This window comes from Curcuma longa, unplaced genomic scaffold, assembly GCF_044706935.1.
Source record: "Curcuma longa cultivar G26 ecotype Majalengka, Jawa Barat unplaced genomic scaffold, ITB_CL_G26_1.1 contig_28434, whole genome shotgun sequence".
NCBI classification, from domain to species: domain Eukaryota; kingdom Viridiplantae; phylum Streptophyta; class Magnoliopsida; order Zingiberales; family Zingiberaceae; genus Curcuma; species Curcuma longa.
In genome coordinates this window covers 53314-65651 of record NW_027433704.1, presented here as the reverse complement: position 1 = coordinate 65651, position 12338 = coordinate 53314, and the positions used below count along the sequence as shown (strand labels likewise).

The following is a 12338-nucleotide window of genomic DNA, read 5'->3' as shown; positions in this document are numbered from 1 at the left end:
TTTTATCAAATAAGTTTAAATAATATAAATTATATGAATCTTCATATTCCACATAGTTTAAACAAGCACTCAAAAGAGTGGTCAATCAAAAGGTCCATCAATGCCCAAAGCGTTGCTGGAGTTGCTGAAGATTCTATTCATGTGCCTGAGGATGTTCTCAGCCAGCCTCTTGCTGCCGCCGCCACCGCCGCCACCGCCGCCGCCGCCGCCGCCGTCCCCTCTGTGGAAAACAGACACGAGCACTGTGCGCAGCAATTTGTTACTGTGGATCTCCTGCGACCACTTCCCCTTCCCGTTCTCCAAGAACCTGTCGACCAGCCACAGCGTCCTCTGCACCACCCCTTCCTCCCGGCCGTGCACCTTCAGCACCCCGAGCACGCTCCGGACTGCCCCGAGCTGGCTCAGCGCCAGCACGCTCCCCTCCACGTTCACGCTCTCCTCCAGCAGCGTGCTAATGGCGGACAGCGCTGCCTCAACCACCTTGGCGTCCTCGTTCTCCAGGCAGACCAGCAGCCTCTCCGCCGCCCCGGACTCCAGCAAGCAAAACGTGGTGGTCGCGGAGCAGACTCCCCTGTGCGCCGGGCAAATCGATCCCTCTTTGCTTGCGGCCGAGCCGGAGGTGGATTTGGAGAAGAAGCTGGCCGGCCTGGTGGACCTCCTCCTCGCCTCCGCAGGCGGCCTCGCGAGCTTCACGGACTGCGAGGAGAGTTTCTCGAGCCCCGCCGCTGCCAGCCGCTGCACTTCGCTGCTTCCCCCGGCCCTCACCAGCAAATCGGCGAACACCGACGTCAAGTTCCTCGCTCGGGCCATCTCGAGAATCTCCGGGTCAAGCAAGCTGCCGGCGAACTTCACAAGGATTCCCACTAGGCCTTCCAGGTAATGCCCCATGATCCTGCTGCTGCTGCTGCCACCGCCGCCGCCGCCTCTCAGTTCGCCTCTTTGCAGTTCTTGTACCCTTGCAAGAATCACCGGCACCGTGCCTTGGCGGAGCAGGACCAGGTTGAGCGGCGTGCTCTGGCGCGGCAGCTCGGCGATTAGGTTCGTCGTCACCGCTTGCCTCTCGGTTATCCGCTCGGCGCTGTAACCCACGATCAGGCCCTCCGGTTGGCCGATCGTCTTGCAGACACTGGTCGCTATGGCGTGGCCTACGTGAGGCGAGAGCGCGATGAGCAGCTTTGCAGCGACCACGGCAAGCTCCTCCAGCTCAGAGTTGAGGAATTCAACGATGGTTTGGATCGCGCCGATCTCCATGACCACCGAAACTACAGTGGTCAGCGCGTCCGGGAGCTTGGCGAGGGAAAGCAAGATCCTCACAAGGTTCGCACTCGCTTCTTCCGGCATGGAGCTCTTGAGCAACTGGGCGATGCTGTATACGGAGTGAGGCGAGGCGACGGTGAGCCCGGTCTCGCTCACTTTCATCTCCGACAAACCTTCCGCGTCGGATTCGAGCATGTTGGCGAGGATCGCGGCGGCGTCCTCCGGGGAATCCAGCGGCTCGCCGTTGATTCTGCGCGGGAGAATCTCTTCGGCCACGGCCTGCATGATGCCTGCGGCTACCAGAATCCTGCAGTTGGGAGGGTGAGCTGAGATCTGCACCAGAGCTCTGAGCGCTTCTTTTCTCATGCAAGCGTCGCCGCCGTTGATCATCTGAATCAGGGTGGCGGAGGCTCTCTCTGCAACATAAGTCTTCATCTCATCCTCGAGAAGAATCCCTCCGAGGTAGCTCACCATCTCCATCTGCACCTCTTCCGAGCCATCAATGAGGTGGTTCAGAAGGGGTTCCACGAAGCCATTCTCTGCCATGCATCTGATGTTCATCGGCAACTTCTCCAAGTTCTTGAGAGTTTCTTCTGCTTTGGCCGCGGAGAAAGGATCGGCTTCCTTGTTGTACTTCATGGTGATCAGGATCAAGATGCCGCCGGGGGTTCCCCCGATCCTCTCCAAGAACATTTCGGATTTGGAGAGCTCTAGCAGGAATGAAACAGCTGCATGCCTCTCCGAGGAGTTGTAGCTGGATATCATCTTGATCGTCCTTGAGAGGGCTCTCACTCTTGTGTTTGCAACAATGGCCTGACAATTCAAATCCATGATCAGAAACTGCCGCCTAAACTGAACCTGCAAGATGAGAATTCGAAATTCGAACCTTTCCGGCTTCATCCTCCACCAGCAAGCACAGAAGCTGCATCACCTCGGACCGCACCTTCGCGCTTTCGTGCTGAAGAAACCGAGTAACTTGCTCCGTAATTCCGGCATTGTGCATCTGCTCCTTGTTGCAACTTCTCAGTTGGCTCAGCACTTGCAGCTCCTTGATTGCATCCAGCACCATGGCCTCTGAATTGGCTAGTGACAGAGCACTCTTTGCGATCCTTATCCTCGTCGCCTCGTTCCGGTCCTTCCACTCTTTGATGGAGTGCTTGAGTGCCAAATTGCTGCTGAAACTCACACTTGTGATCTCCATCTTTGTCGACGGGCAGACTACATTGTTCGAACACATTTCGAACCACTTCAAAATGGCTTCTTTCTCATAAGTTATGCCACTTTCTATAGTAACTGGATCATCCATGATCTTCTTTGTCAGTGGGCAGAGGAATCCTTGGTATGCTGGTTGCAGAATTTCAGCCAGTCGAGGGAGAACATTCGACTCTTCGATATCGTTTCTTCTTCCCATTCGATCGTACATCCCCTTGACGAAACTTTCGTAACCATTTTCGCCTTGAGATGCACTTTGTTGCTCCACATCACTTTGTGAAATATCCAGAGGGAGGCTGAAGAAGTCATCGAAGCCAATTTCAGCAAATCTCTGTTTCTGAAAATCTGAAAGTGAGACATTGCTGAAGTCTTGTGCCATACTTTGGATCACTTCCTCTAGTTGTCTGATGGTGCTTTGGAGCTCATTGCCAGGCTCCGAATGATCTCGGCTGCTGCATCGTGCCACAAGCTCCTTCGCGATTTCGACTTTGGTTGAGAAAGACACTAGGAAATCTGTTCTTCCTTGTACTGAGCTGCTGTCTTGGGTCTGTGGTTCCACAACCTCCATGGAATTTGATTGCTGTGTGTAATCAGAAGCAGCTAGTATTGCTTCTCTGATGATGCTGAAGGGAACCCGTGGCTCAATTATCTTCGAATTCGTCGAATTCATGAAAACTGAACAAGTCTAAGAAATTCACATCAGCTAAAAGAAGATCTTGAGGAGGGGAAAGAAGTTAACAAAACCAGAAATTGAGTTTAGATAAGGATTGAGAGGCTAGAGATGCTTACAGACATTCAACTGAACCACTGAAGAAGCTCCATGATTTCAGCAACCATCTCTCCCTCTGAAGAACAAAATTTCTGTACCACAAATCCTTCCGAACCGATCGATATCGATATGAAGAAGATTTGTGGAGGAAGACTACTCAGCCTCAAGGGTTGACTTCTTCAAAGATAGTGATTGTTCTTCACATTGCTCAAGGTCAATTCTTTTGGAGGTTAGTTTACTCAGTCAAGAACAAGTTGATGAATCATGATCAACTCTTTTTGCTTCTCTAGATCTACTTTGAACTTTCTAAATTCTCAATGAATTTCCAGGTAAAGGTCTGGTCTGTCCTGATCAATCACTCTTGATCCTTTCTTTTTCAATAATAATAATAATAATAATAATAATAATAATAATAATTGATTGGAGGATCTTCCTCAACCAATGCTTAACATAAAAAATAAAATAATGCTTAACATAAAAAATAAAATAAAAACTAGTTATGAATGAATTATCTAATCTTGTTGAGTAGGTTATCAGCACCTGTCTAATTCCTACCCCTTTTATTTTATGTTTTGATAATTCAAATGTCTCAGTTTATTTTAGAGGTACTAAGCGGTCTTGACGCTATGCAACGAAGTGAGACGGATTTTTTAGACAATTAAAATTTAAATTTTACACCGGGCATATTACATTTAAAAAGTTTGAAAATTTTATGATATTGAATCATCCGTCAGAATTCATCTGTGCTTCTCGATTTACCTGATAATCGATGAAAAATTTTCATGAGGTCGAATTAGAGCCGTCAATTTGGGTTGAACCCGTCAGATTGGCTCGCTCCACCAAACAATTTAAGTGGGTTAGATCAAAATTTTATTAATATGAATTCAAATGAGCCGACCCACCTAGGCCCGCGACTCGTATGGATCAATCCGTGGTGGGCTTGAATTGGCCCGCGAATTGAGAAAACTTATTTTGCTTTTTTAAATTTTAAAATTAAAATGGAAAACTCAATGAACTAATATGTTTGATCCGTCTAAATCGTAATTCAAATTTAAAAATTTCAACTTGATCCGTTAAACTTTAATCCAAACTTTAAAAAATTTTCTATATTTTTTTATTTTTTGACTCACCCGTGAGTTGGCTAGCCTAACCCGCAACCCGCCTTGAGTTAGATTGAATTAGGGATTTCCAACTCATCAAGTTGGTGGATCGGCCTTTCCCGCTCCGCCATATGACTAATTTCTAACAGGTTAATTCATACCGCCATGGATTAGTCCGTTTGACAACTTTAGACCAAATCGATGACCTTCAAATAATCGAATAATAAAAACTAAATACTTGAATTATTAAAAATAAAAAAAAAATTGAAAGACCCACAGTTTTAGAAATGTCGCTTTAGAACACAAAATTTCCATTGTCATCTAAATGTGCAACTGCACTTGACTCTGAAGTCAAGCAATAATTAATCTTCAAGCTTCTGGAAATTGAAGATGATGTGATGCACGTGACCTCATAAAGATTAATTGGTGCTGATGAAATATAAAATTATGTATTTTTTCTTATAGTAATTTTGCATATATCATTTATGTTTAGAAATTTTTTTTTAATGTCCAGATTAATTATTAGGATCATTCATCGTATTATTATGGCGTCTCCTCCTTAATATGCATTTAGTTGAGTGTATTTATTTTCGTCGTGATCAATTGTAATTTCTCGATTTACCTCCTCACAGATGATTGTGAAGCCAACTATGTTGGACCACTAGGATGATAGATTCCACCTTTTTTTTTGTAGAAGAGTGTATTTATTTTAATATTATTGTAAATCATGTGTTACAAGCAAAACTCATCCCTAAAAAAACAAAGATATGGTACTATTAGAATATAATAAAATTGATATCTTATGCGACTTAAAATATGCGACTGTGCACGACATCAGAATTGTAACGTTTTAAAAAATTCCGAACACCTAAAATAATAAATAATATCATTTTATTTTAGTTTTTTTGACTTACGATTAAATCATTTAAGATTTAGAAATTTGATTATAGTATTAAATACAAAAAAAATTAAAATTAAAATTTATTTATTTATTTTAACTTACGATTAAGCCTTTTAATATTTTTCTTTTACGATTTAAAAGTTGAGTTATAATATTAAATATAAAAAAATAAGCAAAAATATATTTACTGTTCCAAGCGTCCAGAATTCTTTTGGATGTCCTGATTCTGATGTCGCGCATAGTTGCGTGTTTTAAGACGCGCAGGATATCACTCCTTAGGATATAATATTTTGATCTTTTCAATAACTTTTTAAATAAAATTTAAAATGAACACTGTTTACCTTTCCAAGGTTGGAGTTCACTTCTTGTCTTCTCTTCTATATTCCATCTGAAGGTCTTTTTAGGCTTCCTGATCTCAAGTTCAGTGACCAAACACACCACTGAATAAACTGAAAGCAATAAGAATTATCTTTAAATGAAGCACTTCTTGCTAGTTAGCCTCAATCAATATTGTTGTTCTTCAGGAAGGCAGGCAAACTGACATGGACCAAATCCAAGGCTACATTCTCTCCAAATTCACACTTGAAAACCTGAGTCAAGCCACCGCTTGTTCGCAAAACTTTCAGCATTCGATAGCTGCGGCAGTTCATGCCTGTTATCGGATAAGGCATTTGCGAGAATCTTTAGCTGCACTGTGTCTAAGCAAAACCTTTGTCTCCATAGTGTTAGCCCAATTTCTGAATTCTGTATTTGTTCTTGAGTTGCCTGAAAAACTTAGCCTATTCTCATGAAGAAGATAAAGTGATTTACAAATTCATATAATATTCCTCATACAAGCTGATTTACAAATCGACTTGCTAAATTAAATACATTCATGTAAAATTAACATATAGAAAACCTCCAATGGTTAACAATGTTAGGAAAATGCCAGTAAAGATCTTAAAAGTAGGCAAAGTGATGCAGAAAATCTCTCAACAAGTGGCAAACCATGCGACTCGCATATGGATGAAATGTAATTTACTCTAAGCAAAAAATACAACTGCTTTTAACAAAGATGAACATCTCGACAAAGTTTTCAGCCAAGATTTAGAACCATCGTTGATATCGATTGGTCAGGCTATTTTAATTATGCAAGCTCAAGATCCAATAGTAGTAACGTAGAGAATCCAACTAAGTTTGAGCATGAAGTATCGGAAAGTTTATTCCTGCAGAGAGGATAGGAGGATGACAAATCAAACTAATAGAACTTAGCTTTTAGCCTTGCCAGCATTATTGTCTTTGATACGTGCACGATTATCCAGCTTAACGAAACGTTTAAGGTCTTCAAAAGGAAGAGATTCTGAGTCCTTTCTTCGGAGCTCACTTAATGGAGGGCGTTTGTCCAGTAGATGCCACAGCCAATCTGGATACTCTGTGTCTGGCAAAATTTTGAGGTCTGCACCTTCCTTAAGGATGTTGGCTCCATAAACTGTCGTGCTTTTCACTTCTTTGCTTAACCCAGCTGCTTTAGGAGCATCACCACCTTTAGAACCTTTCTTCGCTTTGCCACCTGCTGCAAACCCTCTGATTGCCACAAATTGTGCAGCCTTGTTGGGAATGATGAAACTTCTCATTAACCTCCTGCAACTCATGTCTTTTGCATCCAAGTTTGAAGCTGCAGATTATACACATATTTAGAAAATGAATGTAATGACTGACTGATTCTGAATTAGCACAGTTTAACATAAATAAGAATAAAGCTTTTTACTATCGAGATTATATACATGAATCTGTGTATTCATTCAACATCAACCCTCTCTAATGTTAGTCTACATCTAGTTCAAAAGGAGAAGTTACGCAAACTGTCTGTGTTTGAGAATAAGAAAGGCACATTTGGACTCTACTAATATCTTAATCTCTTCAATAACAATTATGATGCAGAAATATGACACTCTTTTGCAGGTTGACATAGGAGTGAAATGCACAATGCGTTCATCTTGATGCTTGATGTAAAAAATTTGGCTCAATCAAACTATATCCTCTTCAAAATCATAGATTGATATCCATTTTGCAAAGTTGGAAAAAAGGCACTGCATAACTCTTCAAGGTCCTATAGTTCTTTGGTTCTGCTGAAAATCAGTATTTGGGAAATAATCAAAATAGGAGCTTACTCTATCAACAATTTTCATTGTAAATATTGACTTTTCTTTTCACTATTAACATGTATCACAACATTTATTAATTAAGGCTAAAGTTCCTTCCTTTTAAAGAATTATGGGAAAAAATAATCACGAATTTCTATGATTGACCTTTTATACTTTAGTTAGTTTGTCCTCCTAAACTCATACTATCATTAAACAAGCTCCTCAACTGAAGAAATCTAATCCCACATTCTTATCTATACATGAACTTTTAACTCAGAATTGGTTAGTGTAAACTCTGCATTTTTTCCTCACAAAAACAATGTTCATTTTTGCAGAAAAGCTTTTATGATGTTTGCATAATTTGTAAGCATAGCTTCATAGTCATTCTTCAGTGTAACAATGAACTGGTGGATCTTCAAGTACAACTACACTAGACTTTTTTTCCCAGAAACACACTGCTCATGCACTATCACCTCATTACTTAATTATTTTCGATTGTTGATTGTTGAAAGAAAACTGATGAACTAACTAGAAAAGAACGAAAAGGATTAGGGAAAACTTGTGGAAAATATTCTCAACAATGCACGACACTTTTGCATCACATATTGTCATCAAAGGTATTATCATGCATAACCTAGATAAATGCACTAAACTCATTGTCGGGAAAACCAATAGAGGGAAAATCCAAAACTTTCAAAAGGTTGGAACCATATACCTGGTGTCTATACCTTTTATTCTCACATCATGTGTTTACAAACTTTTCTTTCCATTTATAAACACCCATGTTTCTTTAAGCCTTTGGCTTTCAAGGGCATTAGATGTTGGATCTACCTAATGGTCCTTTGAATTAAAGAAAAAGATGGTGGGATCGCTATACCATGCCGGGCTAAGTTGAGGGTGAGTATTTTAATTGGCACAACCTTTTAGCTATTTAATTTTATTTTAATTTCGAGTTTCAATAGGCAGATGTAGCTTTTCAATTGATTCATCAGTTTAGGGAGTTTGGGGAGCCAACCTCTATAAAAGAGGGGTCAACACAACCCACTCGCAGATATGCAACCACTTGCAAATTGTGACTAATTTGCTGTGTGCTCTCGAGTATCTAAAAGTTCTCCTTCATTCTTTTCTTTCCAACATTCAGTTTTGTTTTCCATTGCCACTCAAGAGTTTAAATGGTCTAATGACAAATATCTATAGCACCTTGTGCAGGCAGCGGAGGCTGGGTTCACCTGCACAGGGGCCAGAACTTCACCTTAGGACTGTAAGCCCTGGCTCACCTAGGGTTTAAACTTCACCCCATCTCTTTTCCCTTTCTTTACAAAATAAATATCAATAGAATTTGTGACAGATTCTCACCACAATTTTTGATTGGCAGCTGCTCATATGACAATTTGAATATTTCAACATCAAGGCAACTACTTAATACATGAGGATAAACCATACATGAACCAAATAATTCATGAATGAGTATATCTTACACATGTTCTTTATGCAATCTTATCTCGTTCACTTATTTCCTGCAATTGATGTTACATATCTCTATGTTTGTTCATATGCGCATTTGCACTGACTATTTCTAGAAATCAGCACATATATACAAGAAAAACACTCGGAAATCAGGTTATTGCCTACCAACGCAGCAAGAGCATGCAGTTACACACTATATCGAGGGCAAAAGATCCCAACTTTAGAATAAATCTGATGCAGACAACAAGAATTCGATATAATCAAGTGATTAATTCCATAAGTTAAAAAAGAAGAGTGGCGAACCATAGAAGGAAGCGGAGGAGAAGAAGTTGCAGAAAATGAGGAGGAGAGGAATAGAGAGAAGGGCGGGGGAAGGAGAAGTCCATACCTTGCTGCTACTTCGCGAAGGCGAAGACGAAGACGAAGACGGAGACGAGAGTGGAGGCGGCGGACGACGAGTAGGGCAAAACAGAGGATGCCACCCGCGAGGAAGCGACTATGGTCAGTAGGGTTTATGTGATAATTTCACTTTAACCCCAAAAGTATTAAACATTTCTGAATCGCACTCATAGAATTTCGAAATTACCGAAAGGGGCTGGAAACTTTGGTATTCCAAGCCAATGTTGTTCCCTAATATGTAGTCTACCCAAAATGCCCCTTCCAAAATAAGTCATTAGCTCCCGAGCCCATTAGCCATTCTAGTTTATTCACTTATAAGGTAAATTCACTATTAACTATTTAGAGTTGTCGGACGGGTCGATCAACAATTGGGGTAGATCAGTCCGTCAAAAATTTATTATTTAACGGGGTAAGGTGGGGCATGTCTGCCATTCTAGCAGATTGAAAAATCCCTTCCGGTTCAATCCACAAGCCTACTAAAATAAATAAATATATATATAATTAAAAATTTTATATTTGAGTTGTGAATTAAACGAGTCATTTAAGTTTTTTATTTGAATTTTAAATTTTTTTAAAAAAATCTCATTATATGAGTCAATCCGAATCTATCATCAACCCACTAGAATCTACAATAGGCACGAGTTGATCCATTTAAGTTCATTTTTAAATAATTTAATAAAATTTTAATTTAATATGTTTAAATCATTTATGAATGCTAACTATCCAAAATAAATAAATTATATTTACCTAATTTTTTATTGACTTAAGCTAAAATCGTTCACTATCAGAATGGTGCAATAAGCCCCAAATTGGTGGGGTCTAAGATGTTTTTAAGTGGTACGAAGAGTAAATTAGGTTTGTTTGTATTTCTAATGGGTTGGATTGAATTTGTAAGGAAATAGGTTATACGCATAAATATAATTTAAAAAAAATTTGGACAAAAATTAAAAGGATTCTTTTTTTTTCTAAATCGTCAAAGTGTTCCATTTTAATTTTTTTATCGACACTTCATTCTTTTATAAAATGATACAATTATTCTTAGTACTATTTTTATTATTATCTTGTTTATATTTATCACTTAAATCCTAAATTGATTGAATGTATTGTAACAGTTATGATTTTGTAACTATTACACCGTTGTAACAATTATATTTTTATAATTACTACAATATAAAAATAAATTTAAAAAATTAAAATTATTTGGAGTTTTTTAAACAATATTTTTTGGACTTGAAATTGGATTTTATCTCGTAACCAATTGTAAATTTCTGAACGTGCTTTGATTTGATATATTATACGTCATGTCATTTAATCCGAGTCAAAATTATAACTTCTCCAAGTTTATCCTCCCGTGACAATCTCTTCACTCCTTAAACCTTACATATGTTATAACAATTATGATTTCGTAGCTACTATAATATAGATTTAACTTGTTTATTTAACACTCATATTATAATAGCTATGAAACCATAGCTGCTATAACACATCTCAGATTTGATGCAGCATATGTCAAACTTAAATACTATATCGGAGAATATTTGTGTCAGACGGTTGAAACGTTCTTTTGATAAAAATTAAAAAAAAAACACTCTTTTAATTTTTATCCAAAAAAAACTTTTACCCTAGGAATTAGGATTTCTGATTATAGGACTTGTAAAGACTCTTAACTTAGAAACAAGGGTTTCAGTGATTATAATCGGTGACTAAAAGCAAGCAAATAAGTAGGGGTGAGTATTCGGTTAAAACCGAACCGAACCGAACCGAATAAACCGAAAACCGAATTAACCGAATTGTTTTGACCAAACCGAACCGACCGAATTTTGCTATGATAACCGAATAAACCGAACCGATAAAAAATCGGTTAATTCGGTTTTTAACCGAATTAACCGATTTTTTGCACAAATAATTTAATTCCACAAATCAACTGTATATATATTCCACATCAAACTATATGAACACAACGTTCAATTATCATGGAGTTCAATTTGCCATACGAGCCCATTTGTTTCCCATTTTAGCATGGAGTTCAATTATCAGTTGTTTCCCATTTTGTTTTTAATTCTTAGTTTTATAACAAAAAAAAATCCAAATCCAATGCAAGACACTGAAAAAAAAACAAATGAATCAACTACCAAACGCTTCCCATTCGATTGTGTTCTTTGTCTCTGTTTGGGAAGTGGCACAAAAATGTTTAGAACAGAAATGAAATCCGGGAAAAGGCATGTAGAATTACAGAAAGGGGATTAGTTTCCTATTTATTTTGTTGGGTACAGGTCTCATCCAGATTTAAGAACACTGCAAATTGTTAGCTAGTGAAAAGGAGAGATCAGAAGGAAGAGGAGAGAAGGTGGACAGTGGACCGTCGGAACCTCGGAGCAACAAACACAGACGCCGTCGAGCAAGGAAAGGGGATCGGCTCGTCGGTAGCAGGAGCGACAGAAAGCGCCATTCTTTTCTTCAGGCCGTCCGGGAGCGATCAAAGAAGCTATGGCTGCCGACCGGGAAGAAAGTCGACGGGAGAAGAAGCAGCCGACCGGGAGCGATGAGAGAGGAAGAAGCGGAGAGTTGGGTAGCGCGGCCGCGGCGTGGTGACTGCGACAGCGTGAAGTAGGGTTTTTACTTTTTTTTTTTATAGTAATTTTACATTTAAGCTCATTAATTTTCGGTTTAACCCAATAACAAAATTTAAAATCGAACCCGAACCGAAATAACCGATAACCGATTTTTTTATAAAAAAACCGAAATTTCGAAATAACCGAACCGAAATTTTAAATTTAGTCGGTTTATTCGGTTTAACCGAATTTTTGCTCACCCCTACAAATAAGTGAGATAGGATATATTTCTAAAATAATCAGGACTTATATAATAAATAAATAAATATATATATATATATATATATATATATATATATAGATTTGATATACTGCGCGACGAAAAAAACCCGATCCCGTGCGCGATCAATCCACGCCGTCCACGCCCGATCGCGATCAACCCACACCGTCCCAAAATCACGATTGCACAGTATTTCTCCTCAGACCTTAGCCGCTTCCTGGCGTCCGTTCATCGCCGTCCGACCACCGATTGCCGCCAGACCGGACCCGTTGGAACCG

At 39.6% G+C, this 12338-nt stretch overlaps 2 protein-coding genes across 2 annotated transcripts; both read right to left on the bottom strand.

The window, feature by feature from the left end:
• Nucleotides 1-81: 81 nt before the first annotated feature.
• Nucleotides 82-3111, bottom strand: LOC141819241 (putative U-box domain-containing protein 42). The gene is made up of 2 exons (XM_074706583.1): nt 2144-3111; nt 82-2070 (listed from the first exon to the last, which is right to left on the bottom strand). Exons 1-2 carry the CDS (start codon nt 3035-3037, stop codon nt 82-84), a joined length of 2883 nt encoding a protein of 960 aa, XP_074562684.1. The 5' UTR covers nt 3038-3111.
• Nucleotides 3112-6241: 3130 nt separating this feature from the next.
• On the bottom strand, nt 6242-9252 carry LOC141819245 (large ribosomal subunit protein mL54). Its single transcript, XM_074706588.1, has 2 exons — nt 9218-9252; nt 6242-6893 (listed from the first exon to the last, which is right to left on the bottom strand). The coding sequence occupies exon 2, from the start codon at nt 6868-6870 to the stop codon at nt 6487-6489; it is 384 nt and encodes a 127-aa protein (XP_074562689.1). The 5' UTR covers nt 6871-6893; nt 9218-9252; the 3' UTR covers nt 6242-6486.
• Between the last annotated feature and the right edge of the window lie 3086 nt (nt 9253-12338).

Coding starts and splice junctions, on each gene's coding strand:
- LOC141819241 (XM_074706583.1), bottom strand. CDS start 3,037: ATGGAGGTTGTGGAACCACAGACCCAAGACAGCAGCTCAGTACAAGGA. Junction 2,071..2,143: donor TGGAGGATGAAGCCGGAAAG/GTTCGAATTTCG, acceptor TTGAATTGTCAG/GCCATTGTTGCAAACACAAG.
- LOC141819245 (XM_074706588.1), bottom strand. CDS start 6,870: ATGAGTTGCAGGAGGTTAATGAGAAGTTTCATCATTCCCAACAAGGCT.